Source organism: Chaetura pelagica, unplaced genomic scaffold (assembly GCF_000747805.2).
Source record: "Chaetura pelagica isolate M959 unplaced genomic scaffold, ChaPel_1.0 scaffold80, whole genome shotgun sequence".
Lineage (NCBI taxonomy): Eukaryota > Metazoa > Chordata > Aves > Apodiformes > Apodidae > Chaetura > Chaetura pelagica.
Window position 1 is genome coordinate 890,660 of NW_009951946.1, and position 18,620 is coordinate 909,279.

At 35.9% G+C, this 18,620-nt stretch overlaps 1 protein-coding gene across 1 annotated transcript in view; it reads right to left on the reverse strand.

Annotated features, from left to right (window-relative positions):
• The window catches only part of RPS6KA3 (ribosomal protein S6 kinase, 90kDa, polypeptide 3), a 57,504-nt gene extending 39,138 nt beyond the window's left edge, over nucleotides 1-18,366 (reverse strand). Inside the window, exon 1 of the mRNA XM_009997176.1 lies at nucleotides 18,316-18,366. Within this exon, the coding sequence (XP_009995478.1) occupies nucleotides 18,316-18,345 (30 nt within the window). The 5' untranslated portion in view covers nucleotides 18,346-18,366. The remainder of the gene's footprint in view (nucleotides 1-18,315) is intronic.
• Nucleotides 18,367-18,620: the final 254 nt, after the last annotated feature.

An 18,620-nucleotide genomic window follows, 5' to 3' on the forward strand; every position in this document is an offset into this window, starting at 1 on the left:
AGCACCTCTTTCAGTCACTGTGATCACTGAAGATAATAAAGAGTGGCTTCCCAATGACATCTGTGAGGTTGCTCTGGACTTATGTGCATCCTATTAGGGCCTGTGGACATCCAGCTTCCTTAAGTACTCTCTAACCTGGCCCTTATCCACCAAGGGTATGTCTTTCTTGCTCCAGACTTTCCCCTTACCTATATGCACCAAAATGTACACTAATCAGTTCTAGTGATAGCAAAGTAGATGTAGCATTCCAAAGCTGTGCTTCTTGGCACTAATTTGTGTATTTTCCAAGTATTCAGCAAAAACTATGTGCATGAATTATTGCTTTTGTATCTGGCCATTTCAGTTGTCCATATATGTCTCTGAGCTCTAAAACAACCTCTTTCAAAAGATTCTTTTTTCAAACAAAGTTGGAAACAAAGTACAAATAATAAATCCTGAGCACATGCGAGACAAGTGTGTACATATATAAAAACCCACAATGTACAATAATGCACAGCAACAGGCAACTTTTTAAATAAAAAAGGGGAAAAAAAAATTTAATATGAAGAACTTGGACTTGTCTCAGGTGTTCTAAAATTAAGATGACCAATGATTATAGATGCCAGTTTTCATTGTAAGACAGCCAAAATTTTGCATGCATGTGCGTGTTATGCATGGTGCTTCATCTCCTAGTAAACCTAACTTCCTTTTTCCTTTCAAGAGAAAATGCTACCATAATTAACTCAAGGCTAAATCTTTACAAGCGTTTGAAAGTTGTATTGATTCCATCTACTTGCCAAGTCTGTTACTTGCTCATGGGCATTTGCATTTACATCTTTTAAATTAGTATATCATCAGTTGGATTACATACTACTAAAACCTACCCACTGCAACCATAGAGAATCCCAGGGAAGGAACAGCACTGTAAAACAGATTGCCAAGTACACATTTCTCCAGACGCTTAAATCCATTTCAGCTCAACTGTTTTATCTATTAGCTCTCTAGCAATCTTGGAAAAGTAAATGATATGTGAAACAGAGCTTTCTCAAATATTTGTTATCTACCCAGATTAAGGGGCAGAAACCAATCAGGCAGACACATTGATTTAAAGACATTGGAGAAGTAACAAAAACAAGAAATGAAAAAGAAAAGATATTAACTTGTTCTCTATACAGAATAAAAAATTATTTTAAATGTAATGCAATTATTATGCAATTGACTTCCCAGTGCTTATTTTGGGCACCTTCTAAAACAAAACAACAAACAGACCAAAACCCAAACCACCACCTTAACATTCCTGATACAAAGAGAGTATTTCCAGCCTTTGCAGTTTCTCAGGGTTCAGATACTTCTCAGTCCTTGTAAGACCTAATAAAATTCTGTTTTAAGTGAAATGGAACTCAGACCATATCATACTTTAGCTGCTTGTCCATGACATGTTTGGGAGCAAGATTTATGATGAACAGTTGCCCTCAAATTTGTAGTTTCCTTTTCTGACATAATTACTGAATGTTTGTTATTTTAACCTACAAAGTATTTTGCAAATGCAGTTAAAAACACAAAAGCTGAGCCTTTTATAGAAAGGCAAATTATATGCAGAAGTACTCAAACCTTACTGTACCCATTATCTTCTGGAATAAAAATACAAGCCTTTCACACTGTAAGAAGATCTGTCTTTCTCAGCCAATTCAGTAATTAAATTAGTTGATAGAAGCTGTCTTACAGTAAGCTAGAAGAGAAGCCAGCCATTCAGCCTGGTACTGAATTTGTCTTCAGCTCTGCCTCTGATCATAGACTGATATTTGGAAAAAAAACATTTGTCCCATGTGATGAATTCAAATTAAATGAGATGACACATAGGGTGCTGAAAGATCGGTCCTCCTCTCTGTTCTTCCACTCCCTGACAACTTTCACACCACTGCAGACACTCACCAGTGATGTGGCTGCTGCATTGGTGAGATCTTCTTTCCTGCTATAACTACACTCTACTGCCTGCTTTTTTATTTCAGTTAATTATAAGCTTGCAAAGCTCCCTCTTCTCAAGCCTTATACTGCAGCAATGTTTGAACAGAAGGCTCAAGACATAAATTTCTTTTTCTAGCCACACAGTTCTCTCTTAAGGCCTCCTTCACACCAGAATGTTACAGAAAGCCACATTTACACACAAAAAAATAAAAGGCTCTGTTAGTCAACTTAAAGTGGTTGCAACAAGCTTCCGTCATCATGAAACTAAATATAGAATACAAGGAAACAAGCAGAAGGTAACATTACTCTGAGTTTCCTTAACATTTCCTTAATAGTAGCAGAGTGTTAAATCAACACTCGCCTAGAAGGGAAGTGAGTGACAAACAAGTTTGGGTATGAATTTAAAACACCACTACTTCAGAATAACTTCCTGTACTGATACAGTTCACCAGCCAGAACTGTTCTGGTCAGTAAATATCTGAGTATAAGTGAGCTCTCAGTAATGTACCTCACAGTGTATGTCTACCCATATGAATGTATATATATATAGGAAAGAACACTGAATGGACTAGATTCCACAGATAAATCCAATTAAAAAAGGTAAATAAAAGAAGGTATTCAGCAGCACCAAGGGTGACTAATTTCTCTCATTTAGCAATCAGCTGCAAATTAGAATAGGAAACATGTCTGTCAGGAAAAAAATAAATTATACCCCACCTCCTAGGTAAGCAGTGAAAACTTGTTTAATTACTATTAGGTTATAAAAATAATAGCCTAATCATGCTGATGAAAGAATTCTGCATTTTAGGTACTTGATAAACACTAAATATTCACTTTTTTTCCTAGTAATTAAATTTATGTGTATTTCTTTTATGTTCACTTTTCATAACTCTGCTACAACATAAGCTACTTGTATTTGTTTCGGAGATCTTATTACAGGAAGCTACCAGATAAAGGAAACTGGACTTGAAATCCTAAAGGAAGTGGAAGCAGAAGAGCCTTACTAGATAGCTATTTCTCAGTAGCAATGAAAACACCCAGAAAAGCAAAGAGAAAAATTTGAGTTGATCTTTACATAAATTGCCTGTAATTTATCCTTCAGATTTATGAAATTTCAGTAGGAGATCTAAAAACAGTTATGTGCAAAGAAGTGGCCCATGGATTAGCCGGATGGCATAAAACTCTGCTTGCTTTACACAGGAGTTTACCTGCATACCCTTTTCTGAGCATTATGTTCTAGGGACAACTGATAAGATGGTCTAGGTGCAGCAAACTGGGCCCTGAACTGCCAGGAGAGCTGTCAGTATCGCTCACAATACCATCCTTATTGTTCTTGCAGGCTGGTAATTTCCACTTCTCTTATTACTCCAAATAATTCCAATATTTTTATAGATTGATTTTATTTTCTCATCATGAATCCAGCAGCAAAAAGATGTTACAGCCCTTTTACTTCCAACTTCCAATTCCTGAGGGTAATGTGACAGTAGTATGAAAGGAAAAACAAGGAAAAGGGTCTGTGAGAGAATTACGGAGTCTGAGCTGAAACCTTCTGTAGATGCTTTAAGAGGGGGTTGTCAGACATGCACTTAAAACAACTAAATATTCCAAGTGCTGTATGAGATATATTCTTTTAGAAAACACAGTAAGCACTCATCAGAATTTAAACAGCTCTTAAAAAAATATTCTTAGTCCACAAATTTTGTATGAAATGCACAGAGGAACACTCAACTAAAGACTCTGACACAATAATACACAGGAAAAAAAGCTCTGAAACATCTAAATAGATGGCACTGGGGCAGATTTATGCACTTGTATCAGGAAGAAGAAAGCTGTCTGGAGTAAGGAACATTAGCACATCTAAACACCATAGGGGTCCTGCTGCATCCAATATTCTCAGTTTCAGGTTCCTGGATAAACGCAGAAGCACATTGTCAACATGCATAATGACAAGTGTTCAAAAAAGAAATCCCAAAACACTGGGACAAAAATGAAACAGTAATCTAAAAAATATAATGTTTTGCAGCAATAATAATGGAATGGTATATTTAAATTGTTCCTACACAGAGATGACATCTAACCAGTGTAAAGTCATGAAGTAACATAAAATTGAAAAGGTAAGTAAAAAGTACAGGGAAACATTTACAGCTTAGGACAAAGGCATTCAGGTCAAATAGAATGTGACTCAAAGTAAACTAGACCCAGCCCAAACAGAAAGACTGATTGCATCATCTCTGCTGTCAGTTTCAGTAAAATCAAACTGACATCAGATGAAATCTATAAAGTTACCCAAAGGTAAGATTGCTAACAAATAAACAAGACTGGGAATTGGAGGGGGCTGAGAAGGTGTAGTGTTTTTTTAAATTAATTTATTGTTAACTATGCACAGAGTAACAACGGCAGCCAGTTTATTTTTTTAACATCAAGAGCAAAGTTAAGTATGTGCAGTACATGCCATGAAGACCTATAAATTAGACTTTTTGGAAGAACTTGCCATTTATTTTTAACAGGCTAAAACACTTCAAATGGATTAGCATTATGTTTTTTATGACCCTGATGTCTATTACTGTGGAAAATGGGTGTTCTTATTTGATGATGAAAAAGGGAGTCAGAGCAAGTTAAAAGCTAAACAAAATACATGGCTCCATTGTCATACCCAAATTTCACCAGGAAGCATCTAAGAAATTCAGAGTCAGACTCTGAGAAAATGCTTTTTATAAAAAAGTTCCCGTCCGGATTTAGAAGACCCCAGAAGTTCTTGCAGCATGAAATATGTGATGAATAACTGTATTACCTCAAGTCCTTTGCATCAGGAAGAGGATATTAAAGATAACACAAAACATCCGTATTCCGTTAACAAAAGGGACATAAGTGACTGCAAAACAAGGCTGCATGCTCACTTTTCCACAAGACGAACACTGCCTAGACGTAGGTGAAAATTTCCTTAGAAGTGCAGTGCATTTCAGCTGGCAGACAACTAAGCACTGACCAAAGAACTATCCCTCTGCTCACTTGCTCGCTATATGAAATATGTCAAGAAATACAACATCAAACCCATAACATCCAAATAAAAGGATTCACAGTGAGATAAAGTAAAAGGCCACATAATAACCCATTCTGCAACTAGAACAGATGGAAGTTATGAAATAATTCACATTAAAAAAGGAACAAGGATAAAACATTAACCCTCACACTCCTTTTGAATAAAACAAAACCTCTGAAATTTATGACACAATTTCTGGACATGAAAATAGTCCACAATATATTTGCTTTTGGGATTGAGAAGCTACTTGCCCCTCAGAAGGACTTCTAAATAAATTGTGCTTTCCTACTAAGAAGCACAAATGACTAGGACAGACATGACTATATATACTTGAGTTCATCAAAACCCAGTGGGAGGTACATCTGGCACAACCAAAAACCTCAGACAGCTCCTGTATTCAAAAATAGTTCTTCCTGGACAGCAAGTATTGTTGACATGCTTACCAAAAACTGTTAAAATGGGGTTATTAAGACTTTGACTTAAGGTATGATGAACAGGTTAACAAACTTTAATCTCAATGAATAATTAAGAGGGGTTGGACTAGATGATCTCCAGAGGTCCCTTCCAATTCCTATCATTCTGTGATTCTGTGAAAATATGTTCTAACATCTAAGCCAGGTTAAGTAACTATTGGAGAAATTAACTTAAATACCAAAATTCCTGGTTCCAACATTACCCAGGTTTCATCTTTATCTGTTAATTCTATACTGTTCTTAGTAGAGTTAAGAAGGTACAATCAGAAGCACTTTCTACGTACAGCGATTTACAGACTTAATTACGACTTCATTTTACCCTTAAGGTGAGTTTTGTTCAGACTTTTTACAATAAAGTGACCTTCCAGCTGCTAGTCTTGCAAAGTCTTTTCCAAATATTTTTTTTCATGTTTAATACTTGATTTTAATGTTATTTTGGAAGCCCTTGCATCCCTCCAAGATGCGGTAACAATGGCCTGATTTGCTGCTGCACATGGAGCAATAGCTCCAGCACTACCCCTAGCCACAATCTTCCTGCCTTGAGCCATAGAGACAGCAGCTGCTAAGGCCCCAACCATTGCACTGTATTAGCTGACTGTTCAGTGGTGTTGCTAGTCCTTTCACAGTCACTGCCTGCCAGAGTAAAGTCACTCCCCCAAATTGTGCAAGATTTTTTTTTCCTAAGACATAAGTTACCAATACTTCCCTGTAATACTGTCCAGATGCACTTAATGAATTTTATTTGACAAACTCAGCGCTGCATCAGTTTATATTATTGGCCATATAATTAAAAAAAAAAAAAAAAGCAAATCCAATTAATAAAGAGCTAACTGCAATCTTATTTTCCACTTTAACCTTAAGCCACAGAAGAAATACTGCTTTCATCAGTTTTCATTTGTCAGGTATGTAACTACAGAGATTTTTCCAAGTAGCAACTTTGTTTTCACCCCTCTCAATCTCTTTTAAATCTCTTTTTGCTTCTTCTAGACAAATGCACATTCTTGAGGCACATGTACATACAGTACAAATGAAGATAAGGTTGAAAACAGAAAAATGGATGACCCAGCAATTTACTTGACACTACTCCAACCACGACTGCAAGTTACCTTTTACTACTTTGTTAGCCTTCATTGTACTTACGAAGGCTCAGCTGAACATTGTTGTACATGGCAAAATATTTTTCTGCCTGTCACAGTCACAATAATGTTGATTCCTGTAATCAAACAGAAACCATTTCTGAAATACTGACTGTGATACTGAGCATTGGTGCTGAAGTTACATAAAGCAGTTATGTCCTGTAAGGACAGTAAGCTTATTGGATATCATGTGATTTTAAAAGGATGACTCAATGTTGGCACAGTTCCCCAGCTCATATACATGATTTCCTTTTCCTCCCCTCCCTTGAGACAGGAAGTCTCCTAGATGCATTTTTATGTTATGAACTTGTTACGAATGTAGGATGAATTTTCAGTTATTACCTGAAGAAATAAAACCCACATGAGCTATGGTTTTTGAAGTAAAGGAGAGTCAACAAATTGAAAGCCAATTATTTTTACCTTCTGTACTAGGGCTTATGGAAATCATTATTAAGTTAAAGGGAGTTATTAACTATATTAACTTCATTAACTTTAGGGAATTAAAAATGTGATGAGTGCCCCTGTCTACGTATTTTTAGAAAATCTCAAACACATCCTATATACATTCATACATACTTCTACTTTTAAATTCAAAACTGCCTTTCAAAAAAAATAAATTCAATGTCCAACAAGCATTCCACTATCTCCCACTAGTTTGGAAAGCAATGTTAGTGAACTAGACTATGGAATAAAAAGCATGCTTTATATTTGTGACTAATACTAAATTTGAGTCACTTAATAGAACTAATGATTACTTAAATGCTTGTACACAAACAATTGTTCTAAAAAGCAGCATGCTTTTGAAGTAGTAATTATTCTAATGTAATGAAAAGCAAAGCATTGCCATGCATAAAATTAAGTCAAGCTGACTGAAGGATATTCTGTGTATGTTGTCTGTCCTACACTAGTACTGAAGAAAAACAAGAATAGAAGAGAGTTCTAATTAATGGGGGTATTTAAAGTCAGAAATAAAGGTTTTCATAATTTATGTCTTTGCTTCTTTTTAAAAGATGGGAAAACCTACACTTTCAGCTGACACCAAATTACTTGTGGCAGATGGTAACTATTGTTTCACCTGACAGAAAATAAGATTTCCTAAAAGCAAAGTCTACTTGTAATTGTTCAGTTTCAGGGTTTGGTGGTATTTTTATTGTTAAATTTTTAAGTCTAAGAGGAAAAACAATGCACACAGATAATAAAGAAAAATCGCTGTATTTATGTATTTTTTCCCTACTTTCTACACTTTCTACTGTTTTCCATTGCTGGCTTTATACTACAACAGTTCTGAGCTTTAGAAGCATGTCTGTGCCCACATTTGTTCTAGGTAACTAACTCACTCAAATAATGAAGACTGCAGACCTGGTTACTGAGACTGAACTCCCCCCACACTTTTGATGTTATAGATGAAGCAAGATAGGAGTTTGAAGAACGAGTACTGTCCCAGAGTAACAACTTAAAGAACAGATGAAGCACTGTGCATAAACATGACTGGCCAGGCTGGGAGGGTAATTCTGAAGATGCCTTCCCTCCTCAGAATTAAAATATAAAGTCCAGAATTCCTCCCTTCTTCCCAAAGGAACTGTGAGCAGTAGGTTGTTTAGCAGGTAAAGCTGAGGAATTCCTGTAAGCATTTTAAAAGCTCAGTGTTGGTCACCAAAAGCAGTTTTGTAATGCAATTCTCTTTTGTTATGAACTAAAATGTGCATGTCAGCACTAGAAAAAAAAACAAACCACTCACTAGGTATAACTTTCATTTCCCTGTAACTTTGATAAGTTTTGTCCCAATTTTGCGAATGCTAACATTTCGGAGAACCATGATAAAAACCAAACAAAATCAAAGCAAAAAAACCCATTCAATTATATAAAATGCTCCATGAGCATATTCAGCACTAATCTAAGATGGCAATGATTCCTGTTTTATTGAGGTAATGTTTTATATGCATGTGTTCTTTTAGTGTCTCAGTTATGACAAGCAAATTAAATTTCATTTTCTAACACATATTGTAAGGTTAAACCAGTACGTAGGCTAGCAGATGTTAAATTGCTATTCCTTTAATTTACAAATTAGTAGACCTGCTTCACTTAAGACAGTAGGCAAAAAGGTTTGGTTTTTCCCACTGAAAAGTATTTGCAGACATAGGAGAAACATGAAAAGTTATTTGAGATTCAAGGATAAAATGTTCTACCACATTGCATGTTTACATGTATTGTTACACAGTTCAGAAACAGTGCTTGGGATAATATAGTTATCCACTAGAGACTTTTCACTACTTAAAAGAAGTCTTTAATGTTTAAATAGATGCTCAACAACAAAACAAATCATACAAATTAAATGTCTGCTATGACTAAATTATAATTTAAAAGTGGAAATAACCATAACATTAACTGCAACGTAAACAAGTGTGTCACTACTCTGAATAGTTTTCAGAAGTAAATTTAAGATATTAATAAGCCTGAGTTATTTTAACTGTCACTCCACACTAAAACATATTTCACAGTTACATGCAAATTTAACTATTAAAATAACAACTAAATACCACCTTGAAAAATACAAGCATTTTTGATAAAACTAAACTGACAAAACTTAATGTACATCTAAGCTCAGACATTCCTGGAGGAAAAATAGAAGGTAATGTGTACAGTATTTACAGGTAAATACAGGTAAAAATTTCCCAATAAGGCTAAATTATCAACAGGTATCTTAGAAACTTCTACACAATATGAGCACACCACAAACTTTTCTTTTTTGAAGAAAATACAAAAGGCTTTGTATACAAACAACACTGATCCCAAAGCAGAGAAAAAACTAAAACTGATTTGAAATTAGAAGCTTAATAAAATTACCCCATTTCTCCCTTATTCTTTTAAATAAGAAACTAAGCTCACCCGGATAGATCGAACACGTAGAGCCAGAAACTTAAACATGACTAAGAAATCATGATGTTTAGATTTTCTGACTGAGCGGTCATAAGTCTAGCACAGAACACCAGCCCTGTCGTTTTTGCTGTGACCAGCTGTTCCGGCAATTAGAAAATTTCCTGTCAGGCAAGTCAGACACAGCTGGGGGGTGGGGAGAGAGAAACGGGGCGTGTGTGTGTTAAACTAAAAACAAAGCAAAAAAAGCTAAGCCAGGCAGACATTGCATTTTAAAAATTCTTCAACCACTGCCCCTGCCCCTGCCCCCCAAGGTAAAGGAAAACCGGGCAGCAGTGGTACTCATGTTGCTGATGCTGTAGAGATCAGCAAAGGAAACTTAAACTGATTGCCTGATAGCAATATGCTGCTGCAGATGTTATTTATTCCTGCTTCCCACAAAAGAACAAAAAAGATCAACATCTATTTCAGAAATCATGTCACTATGCCACATTTCACTAGTTAATCAGAATAGCAACTGTTTTAAATTCTGCATGTGGTAATTGTGTTTTCATGAATTTTAAGTTAATTTAAAAATATTTTAAATTATCATGTATAACTACTTTTTAGTCTTGAATGTAGAGAATACACTATGCTTATGCTTAATGACTATCTTTATTTACTAGAATTGTTAGAGGACCAAAGAGACCTTGTGCGTAGCCCTTTGAAATCCTGCACAAAGAAAATGCTACACAGATGTTATAGAGGTTGGGCCAAGACAGACTGCAGAAATTATTTGAACTGGATTGCACAGCTCTGACTTAAAAGCAATATTATATTATATATTATATTACTCTGTAGAGAGTGCAAAATTTTTGAAAGTAATAAAAATACCTAAGTTTTCTTTCAATGTTTAAAAACAACTTTAAATTTAGTTTCTAAAAACCAGAATTCAATTTAATTACTTCTAACAGCTAGAGATTAAGTTCTTAATTTGATCTCTATATTTAGTGCTGAAGTTATTGTTCTGAATATTGACAGTATCTTTAGCTTTTTTGATATTTATTAAAAACACTGAATTGCACAGTGCCTACTCCACTTGAATATGGAGCAAGACTTTTTCTTCAAGCAATAAATTAACAACATTTAGGCAAAGGCATACGTAAGTACTGAGCTATAAACAGATCCAGGTGATTCCATTTAGTGACCTTATACTAAAGGAAACATACAGCAAAATACTGTCTTTCTTCCTGCTTAAGATGTCAAAAAGAAATGTTCCGAATTACCTTGCTTGATAGGATTTTAACAGAGCTCTGTACCACTGCAATTTTTAAAAATTTTAATTCCTCTTCAGAAGACAAAGCCAGTGATACATTTATTTTCAGTGACAGAACATGTTGCTTCCATCTCTGTGTCATCCTAGGCGTCTAAAATACCAGTTTCTATCTTTGCCTTTAAAACCTGGATTATATGTCTTCTCGGTGTGAGTGAAGGCCCTCTTGCCCAAATGCAGGGATAAAATAAAGACTGCTTTATCACAAGCCCACAGGCAAAATCTTTCAAACTCTATGTACTGAATTCACACAGTTATTATTATAATTACACAGGTATTCAGTAACTACTACTACACCTTGAGTCCTCAATTCCAATGTTTACAGTTCAGTGTGCTACAGCATTTTTGAAAGAAACAGCCTCTACTACAACAGCATGAAAAATTATTCACTATTTGCTTCGGGATAAACAAAGCTTCTTCAGCACAGGGAGGTTACTGCAACACTAAAATTTAAAATATTCCATAAATAGTATAAAAATACTCAAACCTTTCCTCTCTTCAATTGTTTTAAACCTCCAGCTACTACCCCTCAAAACTGAAATATCTCATGAATTGCAGTTTAGCAGCAATAGTGGTTCACACTTTGAAGACTTTAAAAAAATTAAATAAACAAACGGGAAACCATTCAAGGTGTCTCTGCATTACTTTGTCAAGAACATGTACAAATGCACTAAAAGAAGAGCAGTCAGGAACGTCCAAATCACTACATCAAACTCTATGGGAGCAAGGAGAGCGACAAGCAGAAATTGAGAGGAATTGCTAAGACCTGCACTAACTACAATGTTCTTTACAGCTGAAAAGACATTGTGAGTAAATAAACATTTTCTTCTCTTTTAAAGAGTGTATTCTGTTACAGATAAGCTGTATCTTCTAAGGATAGCAGGAATAAAGCATTTCAACTGCATAATTCCTACAACTACTGACTACTGCTCTCCCAAACCTTTTATGTGACCTCTCAGTGAAGTACAAAGCACAGTGCTCAGGGGTCAGAGGGGTTACTTCAAAACAATAGTTCTCCTATAACTGGCATGGGTCTGCAGCAGGTGGAAGAAATTTCTTCTGTTCTGGGAGAATAAAGCCTGCACGGTTCCCAAAGAGCACTACCAGCCAACCAGAACCATTACGATATATGCTACATAATTCATTTTGAGAATCTCTGAGAGCTTGCCCTTTTAAATATTCCTTCGTATGGAAGGAGACAGGTTAGAGGGCAGCAGTCCCCAACAGGGAAGACTGTGATAACAAGGACAAATTGCTCTAGCAAATTGTTCCCCTTACCTTGAAGTCTTTGATAAGAATTTGTATTATACATGTTTATCACAAGCACAACTGTCTCCAAAACAAAACTGAAGTGCCTTTCAGTGACAGTTCTGACAACTGCAGAATTCTGCTTGCACAATGCGGTTCCTCCTCCGGTACAGGAATATAAAATGAGTTCATCTACAATCTTGCCCTCCTCTTCTTTAAAACTGGATGCTCTGAATTTACAGAAATGAAGACAAAATGTCATGAAGACTTGCTGTCGAGACATTCAAGATAATAGGGCTCACAGCCTACACAGAGAGCAAGAGAACTGCAAGATGCTGGAGAAACATTCAGAGCAGTGCAGAACATGTGGGAATCCAGAGTTTTGCTGAAAAAAATGTGCATGCCACAGTGGGATGCTCAGTTTTACACATAATCAGAAAAAAGTTGACGCATTTAATCTAAGTGGAGTCCATTAGTAGATTGACATTCTTCCTATACTTTCAGAGAAGTGTAATAATGCAAATTAAGTCTTCATGCTGCTAGGCAAGCAAGACTCTGTAGTACAGATTGCCTTCAATTAGGTGGATAAAACAAAGACAGTGTACACATAATGAATGAAGAGCTCTCATTTGAGGAAGGTCAACATTTGAGGAAAAGTGAGCTACTTTTTTGAATTTTCAGAAGCTTAATAATATACTTCTCTTCACAATATGTTTCTATAGTCAAAGCAGCAATAATCTGTGAATCAGAGGGTGTGGCAGTTTCCATCTGCTAGTTTACAGGCTTTTCAGGGCTGCCATCTGTTTTCATGTAACAAGCAGCTTGACTCCTAATGTTGCCTGCCCTGTCAAATTACTCAATTTTCTGACCAAGATCCAGAAAGCATGCTGCACCTAAGACACTAAGTGCGAAATAAGCCAGTTTGAAAGATCCGTTAGAAGACATCAATGAAAAAGTTTTACTGTGACCTTTCATCAACAACTGACATCATCTTGGGGGGAAGAAAAATATTCAAGGTCTTGCTTGGTATTGAAGAGTTAGCATCTCAGACTAAAAGCTTTTGCACTCTCTACAAGCATGTTCTAGCTTCTTTCCCGAAGGACTGCTAAACTCGTTCTTACACAAGGAGGATGCATGCACTTACACTAAGATTCTAGCAAAATCCATGCAGGTTGCAGCATAGTACAGTCTTTGTAAACTAAAGAACTAATTTCTGCCTTTTACAAATTATAATCTGGCTATGGAGAAGGGAATAACCGGATTCAAGCTTTACAGACATAAATGGTTTGCTTGGGAAACTTATTTGTTCAAGAATCAAGTTATGTGATTGTAAAATAGAACTATATATGTGTATATATATGAGTATATTTAGTAAAATACATTAGAAGGAATGTAAGAATTATGGATAACCTTCAAGTCTGAGTTTAGTATTTGTAACCCAGATTGCTTTCTTCACTCCACCACTCAGTGGACACTGTTTCATTAAATGGCCAGGTTATCAGCTGGCTTTAACAGAATCTACAACTTACTTCATAACCAAGAACATGGTGTTATACTGAATCACGTAATATTATGGTTTCAAACAACTGCATCGCTGTGGCTGTAAAGAAAGCTTCGTCAGTTTGATTTCCATATGAACAGACAATAATTACACATCCAAGAATGTGTAAGCTATGTGAAAGAATAACTACTGTATACCTCATCTCTCAGTAAAACTAACAAAATACTAAATTGCCAGTGCTTTATTACTGATATGCCATCAAAGTATCTGCTTCAGCTAAATTGTCAGTCTGTAAAAATGAGAAATCCCAAATTCAGTGGTTGGTCTATGACTACTTATGAATTCCAACTTTACTGTAAGAAATTTACTTCAAAATACTGAAATACACACACAAATTTGAAATGTGAAGGTTATACCAGCAAAAGGAAAACAAACATTTCAAAACTATAATCAGAAATACATTCGCTGTCATGTTAACACGTGGTTATTCTTGTAATTGGAACTGTTACTGAGCACCCAAAGACAATATCCAACAGCATTTTGGAACAGTTCTGAAATACTGCTTCAACCTGTGAAATGCTATAAGATTAAAAATTGAGGCAAAACTAAAAATCTGTTAAGGCATCTCTCTAATGTTTCAAAATCTAACCAATTGTCAGTTTAATTATGCTTCATCCCCCTTCCCCCCAATTTTCTTCCTTTTAACACTCATCTTTTGTTACTTTCATGGATGGTGGAGATTACCCCAAATTACTCTGGTTTTAGTATTATTACCTGAGCGATGGGTGGGCTGTTTTACCCATGACTGTAAACTGGTGAGTGATCTTTCTGTCCTTGACACCTCACTGCACCCCCACACCAGGCTGAGCAGTGTTTCAAAAATTCATTGCAAACAACTTTTCACAAATTCTTGGAATTCTTGGATTTTTTTTTGGTGTGTGTATATCTATCTATCTAATTATGCTTAAGCTAGTAGAGTGCAATGATAATACAGGTTTTGTACTAAGTGCTTTAACAGATAAGTTGAATCCAGATAACAGAACAAAGAACATAGCACTTATGATATGCTCTTCACATAAACACAAAATGGGAAGGTACTTGCTGGACCAACTTTAGTGTCTGTTTAGCTTTAACTAGTAGTAGACCATGCATCATGATTCTACGAGTTCAAAACTATTAATTTGCTCAGTTATTTTACTCAATCTCTATGGACACAGATACAAAAAGTAATGTTAGCACAAGAGTGAGAAAGCAATTAAAAGGCTTTAAATAGCTTTATTCTCTTTCAGTAATGTTCACTTAAGCTTTCATACTAGGTCAAGCTTCAGCCAATTGTTTACTTGTTCTTACATTTCCTGCTAGACTCAGGTCATCAGATAAAAAATGTTCACAGTAAGTTATAAAGCTAGATACAACCAGTATATTGATTGCAATAAAACTATAATACTGAATGATTCCTCTTTCAAGAAGAGCAAGACTTTGAACCATATAGCATCTTGGATTCCTCAGGAACAGACATATAGCATTATCGCTCCTGTTTCTCTTCAACTACCAAATTTGAATCAAGACTATGCAACTCAGACTCTCCTGTCAAATAACTTTACTTCCAACCAAAATAAGAGAGATACAACAAAATGAAATTTAACTTTTGATAAGCTGAATATTAGAGAGACTTCCTATGTAGATAACAGCTAGGCTTTTAATATTTATTTTAAATTTCTTATGTGATTTGTATTATCAGCATACTATACAAACACTTAACACAGCAAAAGGATGCAGTATTTCAAGTTTTCACCTTCTATCTCCATGGAATTATGGCAACTCTTTATCCTGAACTTGCATATCTTACACACCTACCAAAACATTTTGTCTTTGGACATATTGGATATTAGGAAAAATTTATTTACCAAAAAGTTTGTCAGGCACTGGAACAGGCTGCACAGGGAAGTTGTGGAGTCACCGACCCTGGAGGTACTTAAGACATGTAGATGTGGTGCTTATGAACAAGGCTTAGTGGCAGACTTAGCAGTGCTGGGTTTACCACTGGACTCTGATCTCTAGGGTATTTTCTAACTTAAATGATTCTATGATATTGCTCCCAAAGAAGAATTTCAGAAATATCTGAAGAAAGTACAGGAAAACAACTGTAAGTAAACCTGCTGTTATGAAATCTTAGAAGGAATTTGATCGTTAAGGTGGGTTCAACCTTGGCTGGCTGCCAGAAAGTCAGCCACCCACTCTCTCACTGGTCCTCCTTGTTGACAGCCTCTGCTTTGGCCTGTGGGGGACCATTTTGAAGCCAGCAAGAATGGGCTCTGTCTGGCATGATGGGGCAGTCCCCAACCTCTTCTCCCAGAAGCCATTCCCCTTGCTACCAAAACTTTATCATGTAAACCAACAGGATAAATAATATATTTTTAGCAGATAAACACAAACAAACAACAGAAAAAGCTGATAGGAAGAAGGCGAAGACTCAAAACAAGGACTTAGTTATCAAGCTATAGCATTAGTCAGAATAAATTAACAGAACAACCAAAACTCATGTTCCCAAAACCAAATATTTTCATTCAAACAAGAATTCAAGCAAGCACTGTAGTCTGTCATACAGAATATTGAATCAAATTATTTCCTTCTGGTGTTGCCTTCTAACTACACGAATGTTGTTCCTTTCTTACTCTAACACTGCACTACTTTTGAGTCAGCACTTGCCTTGCTTCTTCACCCTGTGTTAAAGACTGCGGAGCCTTGCATGGTATGAAAAGAAATCAAAAGTTGTTATATAGTGCATGCTTTTAATCTGCTAATTTTCGTATCAGCATAAGAACTACATCTATTACTGGTATGTCTGAAGACAACCACAGAAAAGGCAGCTTCACTCATTATCTAACCTGCCTCTGTCCACAACTTCAGCAGACAAACTGCTATGGTGTTAAAATTATAACCATGCTGCACAGATGGAAACAGCTCTGACCACCTAATTCTCCAGCTGAAGTCTTCACAGTACCAGCACATGAACCCTGAAATCCTACCAAATGTAGAGTTCCAAAAATTGTGGTTTATTGGTAAGGCTGTTTATCCAGGCTAAATAGTCAGCTAACTCTAACACAAAACTACAGCTGCCTTCACGCCTCAGAAAAAGTCACAAGCATTCCAATGAGAAACCTGAACTCACTAGTATTTTCACATTATGAAATTTTGTAAATTGCAAGTTTGACATGAAGATAAGAAACCTTAATAAACCTTCCTGACTGTGATCTTCTATTTAGCAGCAACCTCTCTTTTCAAGAAGTCTAGGCTAAGCATCCCTTTGATTAATACATCCAATAACAAGATCAATGGAAATCACAGTTTCACAGTCTTCCTTACTCTTGGTCTTCACCTGAAACACTACTGAAAGCAGAAAAGAATATGAGGTATGTGTTTGGTTTTGAGCTTTTTAATTTTTATTTTGTTTATTATTATTTTTTTTATTTCAGCTACCTGTAATCTCTAAAAGTTACAGGGAAGGAAGAAAAGAGATACCTGGGATTTTGTATTCACTTGCTGGTTTAACTTCAGAGTCATCACCCTACTCCTATGCCTGCTTCACAATGCATTAGTTCAGAGCTATCTAATGCTTAATGTCCAGATCTAACTTACAGCAAATACTCCAGATCTAAATTAGCATTTCAGCCTCTGCCTTTGGCTATTCCATCACTATGAAAATTTCACTAAGTATGCTTCAGCATTCAGCATTTTACCTGAGGCAGGGAAGGAGTCTTAAGTCACCATCTAAATTGGTACCTACAGCTATCATCTTCCATGTCTCCACACAAACATTTCTGAAGCCCTTAGCTTTGCCAGCTCTGAACCAATGAACAGAAACCAAATTAGCATCACAAGAAGAAAGCTGGAATCCATATCAACAGAGAAAAGACTTCAGAAACCCCTGGGCCTCAATAGACTAGCTTTGCTATTCTTGAATGTGCTCCAACACGACTCATCTAAACTTTTCAACCAGAAGCCCAGGGAAATTTTGTATCTTGGTTTCTTGGTTCTATGAAGAAAGAGAATAGCAAGAAACTTCCAGGCTAATTAAGATTCATTATGCAAATAATCTAGTTTTACACAGGTCAGTTAGGAAAATATGAAATGACCAGTGGTAACAGCAAAAGGGCACAAGCAGATACTGCCAATAAATCTTATGACAACATGAAAAAACAAATGTGATAGCCACTGTTACACCTTCTATATCAAACTAGAAAAGGAAAAGCTATGGTGTACACTACCATGCTGAATTGTATTTCATGCAGTAAGCACAAATGTGTCTGCAACCGAACCTGTGTGGAATTTAACCACGAGAGGATCCTTTGTGACACGACAACAACTATCAATAATACATACTCTAGAACTCAAAATATTTTCACCTATGCACTGATGAGACTAACAGAAACCAATGGAAGTGCTTGCTTTGCTTACTGGCACTAAGAAAACAGGACAGTAAAATCAACTACATGTTTTTCAGCTTTGCTAAGATAAAAAAAAAAGAAGCTCAACCTCCCTTCCTATTCAGAAATGCTCTAATAGCCACAACTTAACACTAGTGAAAGCATAAAACTTTATCAAAACAAACAGGTTACCAAAACAGAAAGTCAGTGAAAAAGAATCTCTCAAAAATACCATGATCCTAGAATGCACCTCATGACAAGTAAACGTGAACAACAAAACTTCACTGGCAAACTGCAAATTAAATTATATCAGTGTGCTACAATACTGTACTATCTTTATTCCAGCCATCTTTCACTCACATTTTGTGGGTTGATATCCTCTTCTCCCATAGGTTCATCCACAATTTGCTGTCCATTCTGTAAAAAAAACCAAAAACAACAGATACAGCAATTTACCAGAAACACTCAACCCAGGTACAAATAAAAATATATTACTGTACAGGATCAAGTATTCTCCATAATCTATTTAAAAAAAAATAATCACTGAAAATAAACACAGAAAACTGCATAATTCTGGCACACAATGTCACTCTTACTTTCATCCTCATGTATTATCAAACTGAATAAAGTTTGACAAAAAGAAAACAATACATAAAACATAAAGC